At 28.2% G+C, this 15,327-nt stretch overlaps 2 protein-coding genes across 2 annotated transcripts; one reads left to right on the plus strand and one right to left on the minus strand.

Moving 5' to 3' along the window:
• Window positions 1-970: 970 nt before the first annotated feature.
• LOC109797921 (chaperone protein dnaJ-like protein) lies at window positions 971-1,625 on the plus strand. Its single transcript, XM_020358088.3, has 2 exons — window positions 971-1,282; window positions 1,350-1,625. Exons 1-2 carry the CDS (start codon window positions 1,025-1,027, stop codon window positions 1,425-1,427), a joined length of 336 nt encoding a protein of 111 aa, XP_020213677.2. The 5' UTR covers window positions 971-1,024; the 3' UTR covers window positions 1,428-1,625.
• A 3,891-nt stretch (window positions 1,626-5,516) lies between these two features.
• On the minus strand, window positions 5,517-6,403 carry LOC109798130 (SAUR-like auxin-responsive protein family). Its single transcript, XM_020358359.3, has one exon. The coding sequence runs from the start codon at window positions 6,319-6,321 to the stop codon at window positions 5,797-5,799; it is 525 nt and encodes a 174-aa protein (XP_020213948.2). The 5' UTR covers window positions 6,322-6,403; the 3' UTR covers window positions 5,517-5,796.
• Window positions 6,404-15,327: the final 8,924 nt, after the last annotated feature.

Raw genomic sequence — 15,327 nt, forward strand, 5'->3', positions numbered from 1 at the left:
CACACATTCCATTGTGCCAACTGGACCGTAAAGGATTCGAATCCTACCTTAATTTCAGGTTTTTATTTCAAAATTCAAAATTAACAATAAGATTTTTTGTGGTACCGTAAGTTTTAAGTTGTTGTTATTATTTTAATTAGTTATATGTTGTTGTATAAATTGTTATTTTGTATTAAAAAAATTTGGAATTTGAGAATTTCTTATGAGTATAAGTAGTTTTTGAGATTTTTCTAGATAGAGGTTTAATTTGATTCCAATAATGAAGTATATAAGATTTTAATTTAGAATTGAACATCATAAGTTTCGTTTTTTACGTTTTTTAAAAATCTTGAAAGAGAAAATTCTAGAGAGAAATGTTATAGTTCGTAAGTCTCCTTCTTCTCTAAACCTTCTTGGTTGAGGTGATTTTCTTTCAAGAATTTCACTTAAATTGTTTTGTTTGGGATTTAGGAGTTGATAAAATAATATGTTTAATAAAATCTTTTATTAAATATTAAGAGAAAAAAGACATTTCATATCTCTAAATATTTTTAAAATAAAATAAAATAAAAAATAATAATATAAATAGTTATTTAGAGTAAGTTAATGATAATTATTAAAAAAAATTCTTAAAAATTGAAGGTATAATGATCTATAAAATTTGGAGATAAAAAAAATTATAATGAGAAGAATTATCCCATATATATTTTACTGATGTGTAACTTTAATTCTGATAGTGAATATTACATTGTTAGTGTTATCCGATGGTGGAATTACTGAATTAAGCCATAATAAAGACGTTTAAATTTTGAAGGGAAAATAAAATAAAAGAAGAAGGTTAAATTAGGTAGCCTTTAAAGCGGGTTTGTGATTGAGAAGAATGGGTAGTGGGTCTGTCTTGCGTGTTTCGGTTGGGCCCAAACCCGGCATTTGGTTGGGCCGAATCCATTAACATAAATATAAAGAGGGTTAGAAATGGAAATGTGGAAAAGTGGGATAAGAAAGAAGAGGAGGAAGAATGTGGAGTGTGGAGTGGTGATGAAGCATGTCCCTTACATTTGCATTTGCACCCTCTCTTCACCTTCCTTCAATTTCCACTCTCAGACTCAGGCAATGGCATAGCCCTTCTGTTTTCGTTAAGACTCAGGCAAAGCTTGTGGATGCTGATTCTGATGCGGGTATCTTGTGTGAGCCTTGCAATGGAAGAGGGTGGTTAGTCTGTGACTTCTGCAAAGGCCAAAAGACCAACGTCAAAGCAGAAAACAACAAGCGTATCTACCGTCGATGTCCCTCCTGCAAAGCCGTAAGTCAACTCAAGTCAACTAACATCATATCATCATACTCATTCATATTAACATTTTCTTCTTCAGGTTGGATATGTCCTGTGTTCCAACTGCAAGGTCTTCAAATGCCTCACTTTTCCTGACTTCAACGATTCCACCAATTGATCATCGACTTTCCAATGCCAAATTCTTTGTCCCATCAAACATTCTTGTACAATGTAAGGGAAGGGGGTATCTCTTCTTAATACATATTAGTTTATATCTAGTAATTATGCTTTTCAAAGTCAATGTTCGGAAAAATGTAATGTAAGTAACTTCTGTTCTACATTTCCTCTTTCATGAATATTTCTCAGTGGTCTCTAATGTCTCGTAACCTCTGTTTAAGAAAGAGATTTAGAGTCTAACTCAACCTTTGGAAATTTACTTGAAAGATGAGGATTGTTTCCACATCTCTAGTACACTTCCCGAGGATTGAACATCTCAAAACACAAAATTTGCAAAACTAGACATATGTGATGGTCCAATAATGACTTAATAAAAGGTGGCCTAATAAGTTCAATAATAATGGTTAGATAGACTCTAATATCATCTATAAGACAAGAATTGTTCATCACAGGATAAGACATAGCGGTTGCCTAATAAGACCAACAACAATTAAGATAGATTTTGATACTATTTTAAACTCTTTGTTTACTTTATCTTTAATAGATGTGAGACTTGAATTTTTTTTAATACTTTCTCATGCCTAACACTATAGGCATTGTTACATAGATTAGTGAATGATCCTATTTAATGATATAAGATAAGTGGGACTTAGATTTTTTCTAATATCTTTATCGATCAAACTTCTAGTATGTGGCTAATATTCTTTCCACAATTTCACAAATTTAGAAGCAATATAATTGTTCTTAATTAGAAAGGTTGGAGAATTTTTAAGTAGGACTGTACTTGTTCTTGTTCAGTCAAGTTTCGCCAAAGGGTTCCTGTTCCATTGACTCTACCTTTACTTTTTAAAAAATGGAGTTGAGTTATATCCTGGAATCTTTAAATGTGGTTGACAAATTTGAAACCGCTAGCTTCAAGTTTTAGCAAATATTTCTGCTGATTTAGCTCTGCTTTAGGTTACTTTTATGTTGCATTCCGTTAGATTGTGTTAAGGTTGGGTTAAACATCATGAGATATGACGTGATGTATGACAATATACATTTAACTGCGTAAAGTTCCTCCTGTAAATGCTTTCCCCCTAGTCTTTTTTTCTTTTCCATTCTTCTTTCCTATTCTCTTCTATATTTTACATTTTGATGTGGGTTGAAAACTGGGGTTCATGGAAACTTTTCGTCTGTGTGGAACGGTTCAAAATTCAACACGGGAAATTAATCCTGGAAGCAAGAAAAGCAGACAATAGACTGTTTGATACTTTGAATTGATCATCACAATATAAATAGACTACTAAAGACCATATTCAAAAGGAAACCTATAAATTACAAAGGGAAAATCTTAATCAGGTTTAAGCTATCAATTCGTATATTTACCTTGAAACGGTTTTTGTTTTCAAAACGGTGCTTCATTGTGTTGCTAACTAATCACTCATCACCTGTACTTATTTTAGTTTACAGCTTATATCTTCTATTTGTGCAAGTCTTGCTCAGGTAGTTAACAGTGTTTTGGTATTAGAAATGCATTCCTAGTTGAGCCTGTGAAAAGTTAAAGGTTGATAGTTTGAAAGAGAGAAGGGGCAGTGAAAACAACACTTGATCCTAGTAGAAATCCTGAGGGAAACCTTGTAAAAACAATGTGGTTGCTTGTTTGTTGACTAAAAACAATGTGGTTTTGGAGGGTTGAGAAATGCCTCTAACATATTCCGGTTCCAAATTAATTGATGCTTTAGTTTTCAAAAATAATTTTATTTTGATTGATGTTTTTCAATCTTTAATAAAATATTGAAATTCTATTTTAGTTTTGCTCCCTAATAAAGATTGTTGTCTTGAAATACTTAATAATGAAGTATTTATAAAATTTAAGAAAGAGAATTAGATATTTTAGTAAAAATTGGTCCATAATATTAATAAGGTACTATTGTTTGTGATAGTATGCATAAGACTCAATGTTGAAATATTATTGTCTTGATTGTAAATCTTATAAAAAAAATAATATTGAATATATGAATAAAGAAGCAAAATAACCCTGAAACGCCTTATCATTCCATTTTGTCTGAAAGTGAGTTAATATATCTCTTCATAACAAGTTGAATGAACAAGGATAAAACTAGCTCATATATGAATCTCTTCTCAAGTTGCACTTACACAGACATATTGTAATGATTATGATAGTTTAAATATGGAGGTAGCACGTGGTCTCCTTGAAAATCTGACTAGAGTTGCTACTGGATTTTTCAGTTGATTACACATGACACAAGTACAGATATCACATTCTTGAATTCGGATCTAAAAAATAAAAATAGCTATTTGACTTCTCTACTATTGTACTTTGTTTGCATGGAATCTATTGCATTTTAGATGCCAATATGTTTTGATTTGAATGCCGTAAAACCATTTTCTTAAGAAACTGGAACGCCATTACGCTAGTAATTAACCTCTAAATAATTATTTCTTACCACATCCTCTTACTAGTTTGCATACAGTAATAAATAAAAGTTTAATATCTTGTTAAAAAAACATTTAATACTCTTTTTTCTTAGTAATTAAAAGGACTATTAAGAGAATAATGTTACGGGGAGATTTAAAACTATTCTCAACAATTTGTTTAAGTTGAAGGCAGCATACGAATGATATATGCCACTAATTATTTGGCCATGTGATACATCATAGTAGTTAGCAGAAGTCTTGAACTTAATAGAAGATTCCATGCATATGCTGCAGAGGCTTGTAATTTTAGTCTTGTGATATCCACCAGATAACGAGGGCTGATTTCTCACGTTTCACAGTTTACACGTGTTTTCTGCTGCTGAAATGAATGCTGGCATGTGTTTAGCTGTGTAATATAAGTTTGAAATTGTAATTTAATTTCTATACCGGTATAATTTTATTTTAAACATGAGAATAAAACGCAATAAAAGAGGTTTATAACGTGTACCTTCTGCTCAATCAACTAAATTAGACTTTCTCCTCAGTAGTATAAATCAAAAAAATCTTTTACAAATGATGTGTTGTTAAATTCATGGTAAGTTACTAAAATAAACACCAAAAATAAATTTTAGATGAGCAAGACTTGAGGGCAAGTGACTGCAATTTAATATTATTAAGCGTAACAGCACTATTGAAACATGTGTTTGCCTAATGCAGATGATTCTGGCATTGCAACTTGTTATCTCAATGATTTGACAAAAGCCACATGGGAAGGAAATTCAAATGAAGGGAAAACATGACATGGCTTTTAAGATGGGACAATTCCGTAGATTATCCGTATGTTCATTTCCACCTTCCAATTATCACTTGGAGATCTAGCATGCATGTGGCCACTCTCACACATCAAATATTTAACTTCACATACATAATTACTTATATTATCATATAGCATTCCTACAACATGTATATTTTTATAATACTCTCATAACTCATTTGTTTTTCCATTGCATCAAATCGTCTTATTTCACATTTTACTTTGCTCTCCTATCTTCTTTTTCTTGTAAAAAAATTCTGCGAACATAATGTATAAATGCAATTTCTTAAAACTCACCTTATCTATCAAGGACCTACATGAGAGAGATATGATAGAAGATATAGTGAAAAAAGAAGATAAAATAAAATGAAATAGAAAATTTATAAGTGTATGTTTAGGTATCGAAAGTTGGTTTGTGCAGGCCTAGTTCTCTGTTTTTTCATGTTGCTCAGCAAAACTAGGCAAAGTTAGTTTCTAGAACCTAAATGGGGACTGGGGAGTGTTTTCAAAATGAACAACACAGTTCCATTCTTAATTATCAATTTAGAGCGTGTATTATTGTAGAGATCAAGGGGGGGAAAATCGTTAACTATTTCAGTATTTTTTTTTTCCCTGAAACTACAGTCTACTTTTGGCGTCTAAATTGACCTTGGACTCAAAGATTTGGATTGATTCGTTCCAATTAAATAACTTTTCTTTTATTCACTAGTTATATCCTTCTGTATAATATAATGCATATGCGTGATCACGAGTTTGTTAAAGGTCTTGTTTGGTAACAAGTACTTTTCTTATTAGTATAAGAATTTTATGAATATTGAACTGTAATAAAATACCATAACTTTCTATTCTAGAATATCAGAAATTAGTAGCACTCTGATTTGTCATATCTAGGAATTGCTTTTGCCTTATCATCACCCTGATACAAAATTGCGTGAGAGACAAATATTAATCCCTAAAATACAAGACTTGGACTTGGACAATCCATAAAAGTTGTATTCTTTGCTTCATAACTCCTAAAGGGTCATCTCACACGTAATTTATATGTTGAATTCACTCTCACCCTCATACATGGAATATTGGCTTCCACAAAGAGCAAAAGATAAAAAATGTATAAAACTGTCAAAATATTCCTAAACTATCTGCACATTGGACTTTGAGGACGATGAGAAGAATAATCAAGGTGGTTATTGGAGGAACAATACCCCATCATCTTCTCAATGCTAAACCTGCATTTCTGTGTGAAAAACCTGTCCTTTCTCTCCACTATCTTCAAGATACTCTCGAACACTGATACTTCACAAGGAATCCTGAGAACCCCGGTTTGTTCAAACCCAAATTCTTCCTCAGCTTCTCTGAGCAACATGTGAAAGGCTTGGTGACCTAAATACTCGGTTGGTATAACGAACCTGTTAAGGTCCACGCCAACACAAACAGCTACGTAGCCCTTTGGAACAACATTGCTTGATGCTGATTCACGTTCTGATATAGAAAGTGTTCTTTTAAGAAAGTTGATGCTTCTGCTTGTGGTGGTGGTGGTGTTGTTGTTGTTGTTGCTACTTCTGCTTGATTTTGAAGAGTTGGCTACCCTTCTCCATTTCTTGAGGATCTGTTGAAGTCTCACGATTTCCCTGATCTTGTTAGGTTTCTTTGGAGGATCCATGGAGGATGGACCTCTAGTTTCTTAGAGAAATATTAACTATGGGATTAGAATTAACATGGCTTTCTCAATTTATAGAAGACTCATGGTTTGATAATTTTGAATATTAAAAGTTAAAAGGTTCAATTCTCTAAACGAGGAATATTATATTTAATAAATCACATGCATGCATGAGAAAAGGAACAAAAAGATGTTGTCCAAGTTAGGATGAGTTAAACGTCAAGTTGGGTTTCCCATGCTAGGCATGTGAGTGATTAGTGCAAGTCAGAGCTTTCTTTCTGCCTCACCATTCTTTGTTTTGGAAGTTAAATCCACCATGGTTTTCATTAATTTAAATCATGGATGACTAGGTACGACTGAATAATTGTCAATTATTAAATACTTTAGTAGTAAATATTTTATGTTGAAAGCTAGCGGTTGATTTGAGATTTGGTTTCGAACGCAAAGTCCTATGTATAAAAATTAAAAAGTCTCGTACGACGTAATTGTACATGTGTACCGTTCAAGATCATATGCAACTACCTAAATCAACGGCGCGATCATATCAAATAGAAGATCTTCAAAAGTGAATGACATGAATAGAAGAAAAAAAATTGTTAGATTTTTTTTAATATTCGTGAGATTCATTTTCTACAAAAATTTTACTGACATTTTCAGTTTGAAAGATAAATTTGATCATGTTTAAAAAGTAAAATTGTGTCCTAAAAATATCCATGTTTTGAAATGACGATATTAACTCAAATTTAATAATTAAAAGACAAAAATAACTTTAAAAAATAAAGAAATAAAAATACATTTTAATCTAATTAATACTAATATTATAATTAACTCCTTTGAAATGAATTTTTTAAAAAATTTTAATGTCTAAAATGATAAAAGATTAATTAAGAATGTTGCCTAAATTAAAGTTATCTATGTGATTATCAAGAGATTTCTTTTAGATATTTTTTTTGAAATTGTTTTTAATCCATATATAATCATAAATCAATATTGCATAAGAAAATGTTGAACAAGTAATAATTAATAATAAGACTTAAATATGTTTTAGTCCTTATAAATTTATTTAGATATTTTTTATTTTTCTAAAATTTACAAACATTATTTTTTGTTCTTGTGAAATAAATAGATTCTGATCTTTGTAAAATATTTTTTTTTAATTTTTATTTGTATAAAATTTATAATTATTACTTTTAGTCCTTAACAATTATTTTAAGATATAAAAAGTAAAACTTATTTTAAGGATATATATAAATTTTTAAAGGTGTCAAATACATATATGATATTACTAACAGTCGTGAATAATACTTAGAATAATTATATCATTTAATCTTTTAATAAATAAAAAGTAATTAAAAATAATTATATAAAAAAAAAGACTAAAAATAATAATTTCAATTTTAAAAAGATGGAAAACAAAGAAAAAAAATCAGGAACTAAAATAAAAACAAGTTAATTTTACATAAATTAAAAACATATTTAAATCAAATTTATTATTTTTTTCAAAGGATTTTGAAAACATTTGATATAAGGAAGGGGAGCAAGTAAAAGGAGAAACTATACAGCTAGCATGAAATTGAGATCAAGCGTTTATTTCTTGCAGTATTCAATTTCAAATTTCCAAATTAAGGCTTTTTTATTAGCATGCTTATTTAATGAAATATTGTTTGCTGCTGTTTGTCTTATCTGCAAATTCTCGCATTGCTTCACGTCTTCAATCACATCCACTTTTTTTTTTTTTTTTACTTTTGTGTTTGAAGAACTATTTGGAACTGGGGTAATATATATACAGTGGTGAAATAAGACCAATAAAACTGCAAGTAAAAGCAAGTTAAAATACTTTTATTTTATTTATAAAAATATTTATATTTCAGGAAAAATTAAGTGTTAATTATATTCTAATTATGGAAAACTTTGTTATTTGCTTACAGTCTATATTACAATATGTTAAATTATTTAATGCATGTTATACACTGGCTCAAGTATTTATTATGTTCATACTTTTAGTTTTCTTATTTTATTCTGAACACTAAATATGAGTTAGAGTATACTATTAGAAATTAAAATACGATTTTCTTGTAGATTGTTTTTGCTGAAATTTCCTGTAAGTTTTGCTACTTATATATTTATTATATATATTTTTTGCTGATTTCAATTACAGATAAAATTCTATAAATTTTTATATTTTATGGTTTTTTTTACAAATTTAAATTCATAGGAAAAAAAACTGAATATTTCTTTAAACATATAAGGAATTTTCGCATTGCAAAATGATATTTTAATTGAAGATCAATTAATAAGATGATACAGTGCTTTAACAAAATATAAAAGTTCCCATGACATACGCGACATTAAAGACCTAGACAAAGGCTGAGTCAGTTTTTTCATAATTTAAGTCTAGGTCATGTTCAACTTTAGGCTAAAACTCTTTGTTACAGGTTCAATGCACTATCAAATAGGTGGTGAAAATTAATAGAAGAAAAAGAAAGATAACCACTCTTCTTTTGTTTGTTTTTAGAAGAAAGAGTAAAATAATCAAATAATCACTCCAGCTAGAACCAGAAATTAAGACTTTGGAAGCACCAGGTTAATTTCTTGCACAATTTATACAGGTTTTCTACTATTTCCTCGTGGCTAACAACGAAATTACCATTCCAATTTGTTCAACTTCAAGGAGTACGTCATCCAATGGGGTACTTGAAGACTTATCATAGATGGAGGTGAATCTGAACAAAATAAATAAAATATTATATATTATGTTGGCAGAAAAAAGTATAAGCCATTTGACTTTTAGGTGTAGCAAATTGAACAATTATCTCCGACCATGATCCGCATTCCATTGCACCATTTGAGATAATAACTTATCAATGCATTGCATTTGCTTCCTCATATATGTTGAAGACCATTGCAAACTATCACTGAAAATGGCCGGTGATTATTTTAAACCATATAACAGAATCATTGGAATAACAAACACAATTAATACTTTTTTCTGTAACACACATCGATCATATGGCCTTTGCATTTCATCAACTATATACATACTAAACTAAAATCCATTTCATTATTTGATAGAAACAAGCAACATATATGGTTTTCATAGTGTACAATCAATTTTGTGTTTAGGAAAAGGCAAACAACGTATGTGATATAATGAATATGCCATACTACTTATCCTTATAAGATATAATGATATGTGATAATTTAATATTTAAATATGTTTTAATCTAATTAAATGTTATATTTTAGTTCATCTTCGTTGATTAACAAGGTTTTGGGCTAATATTATTCTTATCAATAGGCTGCTGTTTATCAACGACCCATTCTTCCAAATTTGTTGACTAAAAACCCATCAAGTGTTACGGCCCAATTCAGCTATGTCCAGTAACATGATTGATTAGAAAACAAACAAATGAATAAACATATTTTTGAGGTCTAAAACAAGTTTTGAAGTTGATCCTTTTTAAAGATGAGAGAGTGATAAAAAAATTAACACTCATCCATAAAAAAAAAAAGCTTTTAACAAAAAATTATAATATTAGGATTGAATCTCATGAGTCCTTATAATATTAGACTTAAATAATGATTAATAAATAAAAGTTAATACTAATACAATTAATTTATTAAGTTTTATAAATAAAAAAAATATTTTGAAAGTTTAAAGTTAGGGTTTAAACAGTCTTATGTTTGGACTGACCATAATTATATATAAACTATATATAAAGATGATACACTTATTTGGTGTTCACATTTTTAAAGATATTTATATCTATTTTATATTAAAAAATAACTTTTCACTTTATTAAAAATAGAAATTCATTTTCTTTTGGAGTTGCATAGTAGTTTTTTCGTAATAGAAGTTAGATTTTTTTCACACCTTATAGAAAGGTAAGATTTTTTTTTTTTTTTTCACTTTTGAAGGCTGAATGAAACTCCACTCTTTTACCATAATAATATTTTAGTTGGAAAGGTGAAAAATTACTAAAATGTAAAAACTATTTATTAGCTTTATTTCTTTTCAAACAAATCCAATCATTCCATTACAAATTTGAGGTGAATCATGAATAAACTCAGAGGTTAAGTCATATCCGATTGGCTAAATTGAGCTAAAATCCTTTTCCTAGCTCTAAGCGTCAATTCAGTGGACCATTTTAATTAGAAGTAACATATTTACTATTCAAAAGGGTTTTGAAAAAAATTGAATATTTCACCTTTTTATTTTCTGTAAAGTATTATTTTTCTGCAGCAATTTTTCTATTTACCACGAGTTGTCCCCAACGGAATTTTGGAAAAGTTGAGTTTAGCTTCCATCTTCACGATAACAATTCGTTTTAACTTATTACTAAATACTTTTCCATAACATAAAAAATATCGCACTTCATTAATAACATATCTACGATTTTAGAAACATTAGACGATTCATATAAACACGTTTTCCATGGATCCATCCATATACGTCACCCAAATTACTTGCTTAGTGTACACAAACTAATTGTGCGCAGGCATCTTCTAAGCATATTCTCATTAATGGGTTTACTCTGGTTGTCAATTTGACTAAGCCTCGGAGAATTCAATTGGGTTAGACTGTTGGAGAAGCTTAGTGCAATTAAATGTTAATGGATCTACAATTTAAAATTTGTAATACTATATTTTAATAATTTGTAATTATTAAGTAAAAAAGGTTATTTTTATATTTAAAATATAATTATTTTTTGTCTTTGTACTATTTTATTAAATTGAAAATTTTCAAATAATATCAAGGATGTTTAAAAATTCTTATTTGTGTGATTGAAGTTGGAACAATTAAATTACAGGAAGATTTTGGTGTGTTTTGTTTTGTGTCTCGGTTTTGGAGCACTAGGCACAAGGTGGACATCAAGTATCCACTTATTGCAAAGGTTTGTTCCTTCCCATGCCCCATGGCATCCCATTAGGTATCCTCTGTTTGATTGGACAACCTCTTTAGTTTTTCATTCATTGCATAATTAACATTTCTTGCTTTTATTCCTCTCTTCGATGAAGATGGTTATCCCAAAGTTCTGCAAAGATAAGGACCCTTTTTTTCTTTTAAGGGTTTTTCCCCTCTAGCTTGCCCTAGGAAAATTTATAATTCAATAGGCAATGTCCTTAACAATCACGCATATCCCCACTAAGGTCTTGTCAAATTTTGCTTTTTTTTTCTTCTTTCTGTTTAGATTCTCCATATTATTTGAGTCAAGCTAAATCAACTAATTTAAAGAGGTAAAATTCTTTCCATATTTTTTTTTTCTGCTCACAAAATTTGAAGACCTTATTTAAGTAAAATAAAGCTTCTTGTTACTTGAACCACTAACAAGAGATGGTATCAAAGAAGTTGACACCAACTCAATTCACATTACTCTCATTCATGATATTTACTGGAAATATTGCATAACTTCAAAAATGTTTGGAATCATTTATTAATTTGGTTTTGCAATTATAAAAGCATATACAAAGTTGGTTACTCAATAGTCAATATTGAAGTTCTTTGTTTAAAAATATTTGAAGTATTAGTTTGGTTACATTTTGTAGCATTAGAAATAAAAACTTGTTAATATATATCTACTTGCTTTTTTTATAGAAAAAATACATATATGAAGCAGTTATAGGTTTGGTTTCTTTTAAAAAAAATAAAATAAATTTAACTTACCAACATAACATATTTCATGTGAAGAAAAAATAATAATGATTAATGTATATTAAAACTTATGTTTATTAACGTATATCTACTTTATATATATATAAAAAAAATAATGTGTTAGTGAGTATAATTTTAATTTTCTTATAAAATAATAACTTATTAAAATATTATTTCTAAAAAAGATAGTGAGTGTAAATCAACAAACTTTCTTAAATAACTCAAATCAGTTAAAGTCTAATTAAGTAACATCAAATTCAATGTTTCCAAACCGGGACTTTGTGGAAATGAATGCAGCAACCAGCAAGTTTATCATTTAAAACTATATTCGTACTTGCTTTATAAACATGTCTTTACTCTTTAACTTGCTTTTGTTTCTCTTTGACCAACTTTTTCAAAGTCGGAAATGATTTACTAGCGTCTAGCTATAAATTATTGAGGATGGCTTGTAAGATATATAAAATAAAATATACCACTGTATGAACTAAAATGGAATTAATTTCAGCCATTTCGTATTTATTGTAAATTTTTATACATACTAAATCACATATCACCTTTTCTTAAGTTTGTTCACTCGTTTTTTCCCCTTTTTTTTCAGTCACTCCTCAACTTTTTATCACTTAACCTTTTTCTCAAATTTATTTTAAATTAAAAAAATGATTTATGTGGTAAACAAAAAAGATTAATTTTAATTAACTTTAACCATGATTTGTGTTTATTTGTATGCTATCAATTTTTTAGATCAATTAATACGTTTTCATTCTATCTCTTACTTGCGAGAGACCTAAAGTTGATATGAATTATGAAAATAATTTTTTTAAAAGAAATCCAAGTGGAAGATGTTTGATGCTTTGTAAAATAGCATTGTTTAATTATTAAATTAAATTTTAGGTTATTAATACTAATTATAAAACAGTATGTTTTATTTTAATTGATAGATATTATATACTTGAGTTTAAGATGAAAGTGAATTATGAAGTGTTAGGCTCATACATGGTGTCTAAATGAGGGATTTATTCTATCATTTGGTGATTATAAAATTGTCGTCATATTAGATAATTTTGTATATCATAACATGGTGTGAAAAACCCTAACTATTAAACAAGAGGACAAACATTTGCCTCATTACATATTTGTGATTCGATTGAGATAGCGAACATATAGCGATTTCCTTTTTAGGTACACACCTATCAATCTTTTATAATTGTTAAGTATCATATAATTATAACATACTATGATTGTGCATAATTTGTCATCAAACTTCCATCACGCAAAAAACCCAAAACAAGAAACCAAGAATAGACGAGGGTGAGAATATTGTCTAGCAACATGGCTTCAAAAATGGACGATTGGAAAAATGCACCTCCATGCACTGCGACACGTAGTTATTGGTGTTCGTGGGATAAGAAAATGAATGAGAAATATAACATCACATGTTGTAGGCACATCGTAACTTCGATGGTCTTCAAATTTAGGGGGGAATGGTAGTTTGTCCAGATGTGGTTTTGATCATGGGAATCTTGCTACAAAGGTTGCTAGAAAATGGTGTTAAATACCTAAAACACACGAGAGTATGTACATCAAAATGAAAAACGATTAACTGAAAATTAATATTCATTATAAAATTACAACTCCAAAAAGGAATAGGTCATACCATATCATCACAATATTTTGCTTTTGAAAACTACTTGTAGAAAATTCTATCAGTTGTCCAAGTTCAAAATTTCAACTCCAAAATCCTAACTCCTAAGGGCAAAGAGTGTAGAAGTGGGTGAAGATGAAGTGAGAACGCACTAGTTGGGCTTGGGCCCACTTGAGAGTGGCCCTTTCCTTATCTCGTAATCGGCCTCACATGAAATTAATTAGAATGCGCCTTGTCAGAATCTCACTTTCCAATCCAACCCTATCCTTCCGCCCCTCACTTCTTTTATTTTAACCCAATTGCCATTCTCATTCTCATTCTTCTTCCTACTACTCCTAAGTCCTAAGTCCGAATAGGCCGCTACACATTTCTATACTTTATTTAAATTTTTAAAATAAAATTATAAAAATTGAGATACAATTGGTGATTAAAGATTTCGGAATTTAATTAGTCACAAGCCGTTAACTTATTTGAGTGATAGGAATATAAATAACTTCTATTATTTTTTATTATTTTTTAAAAATTTATTAATAAAATCGTCTATAAAATATGGAGACGAAAAACGGTTATAAATTTATGTATCCCTTTTATATATAGATGTGTATATTTTTACTATTTAAAAATTTGGGTGTAAAATTGTTTAAGAAATATGAAGACAAAAAATGGTTATATATCGATGTATTCCTTTATCGATACCCACATTGTTTATCTTTATTTTTAAACTATTTCATTACATATTATTAATAAAAATTACTTTAGGTTTAAATATGTATGTAATATATATAAAATGAGTGAATTTTGATTTTGATTTCTATAATTTTTTTCCTCTATCTAAAACTTGAAACTATGTTTTTAGTCCATACTAAAATTAACCATTTTAATTACTTATTATGTAATTAGGAATCAGTTGAGTTGAACTCATCTGACATTGAAAAAGTTATTCTCACAAGTTTTTTTTTATTAAAATGTGTATTTTTTTGTTGAACATGATTTTGAACTGATATTCAAACATATACTTATACTTTTATTAGAATGTCAAGTAATTATCTCAGGCAGTATCCACAACTATTTGTAATACTTTATCAGCATATGACACTTATAAAAATTAAAGAAATGAAAATAAAAAATAATTATTTTACAAAACCTCAAAATTAATGTTTATAGAATTTAAAAGGATAAAAATAAAAAAAAATTTATAAAAAAAAAATTCAAAACTTGTTCATTTTAAAAGAATTGAATACATATTTAAATCATTATTTTATAATTTTATCAATATAAATTATAATATATTTTTAAAAGATAGTATTTTTAAGAATTATTTATTAACAAAAATATTTTAATAAATTTTTATTTTATGAGAACATGTTTATTAACCTGTTATATTTTTTTATCCTTCATTTATTTGTAAATTAAATTTTAATATTTGTTTTAAAAAATTATCAACAGTAAAAATATAATTGTATTACAAAATATATTATTTATCATAAATCTAAAATATAATTTATATAATAAAAATATTTATTAATATCAATTTTAATTATAATAATATAATTTAGATTTTAAAAATATTTATTTATTATAAAATTTAGTTATATATAATAAAATATTATTTTATGTATTACGTACATTGATTAAAATACTAGTTATATCTTAATTGCATGCAGGAAAAATGCTCTACTAACTTCAAATAAAACCTACTTTGATTCCAAATAAT

The sequence above is a fragment of the Cajanus cajan genome, chromosome 6 (assembly GCF_000230855.2).
Source record: "Cajanus cajan strain Asha chromosome 6, NIPB_CcT2T_4, whole genome shotgun sequence".
Lineage (NCBI taxonomy): Eukaryota > Viridiplantae > Streptophyta > Magnoliopsida > Fabales > Fabaceae > Cajanus > Cajanus cajan.

Excerpts from the sequence above, each read along its gene's own strand:
- LOC109797921 (XM_020358088.3), top strand. The coding sequence starts at position 1,025 with ATGTCCCTTACATTTGCATTTGCACCCTCTCTTCACCTTCCTTCAATT. Across the intron at positions 1,283-1,349 it reads GATGTCCCTCCTGCAAAGCC|GTTGGATATGTCCTGTGTTC; the intron begins GTAAGTCAACTC and ends TTTCTTCTTCAG.
- LOC109798130 (XM_020358359.3), bottom strand. The coding sequence starts at position 6,321 with ATGGATCCTCCAAAGAAACCTAACAAGATCAGGGAAATCGTGAGACTT.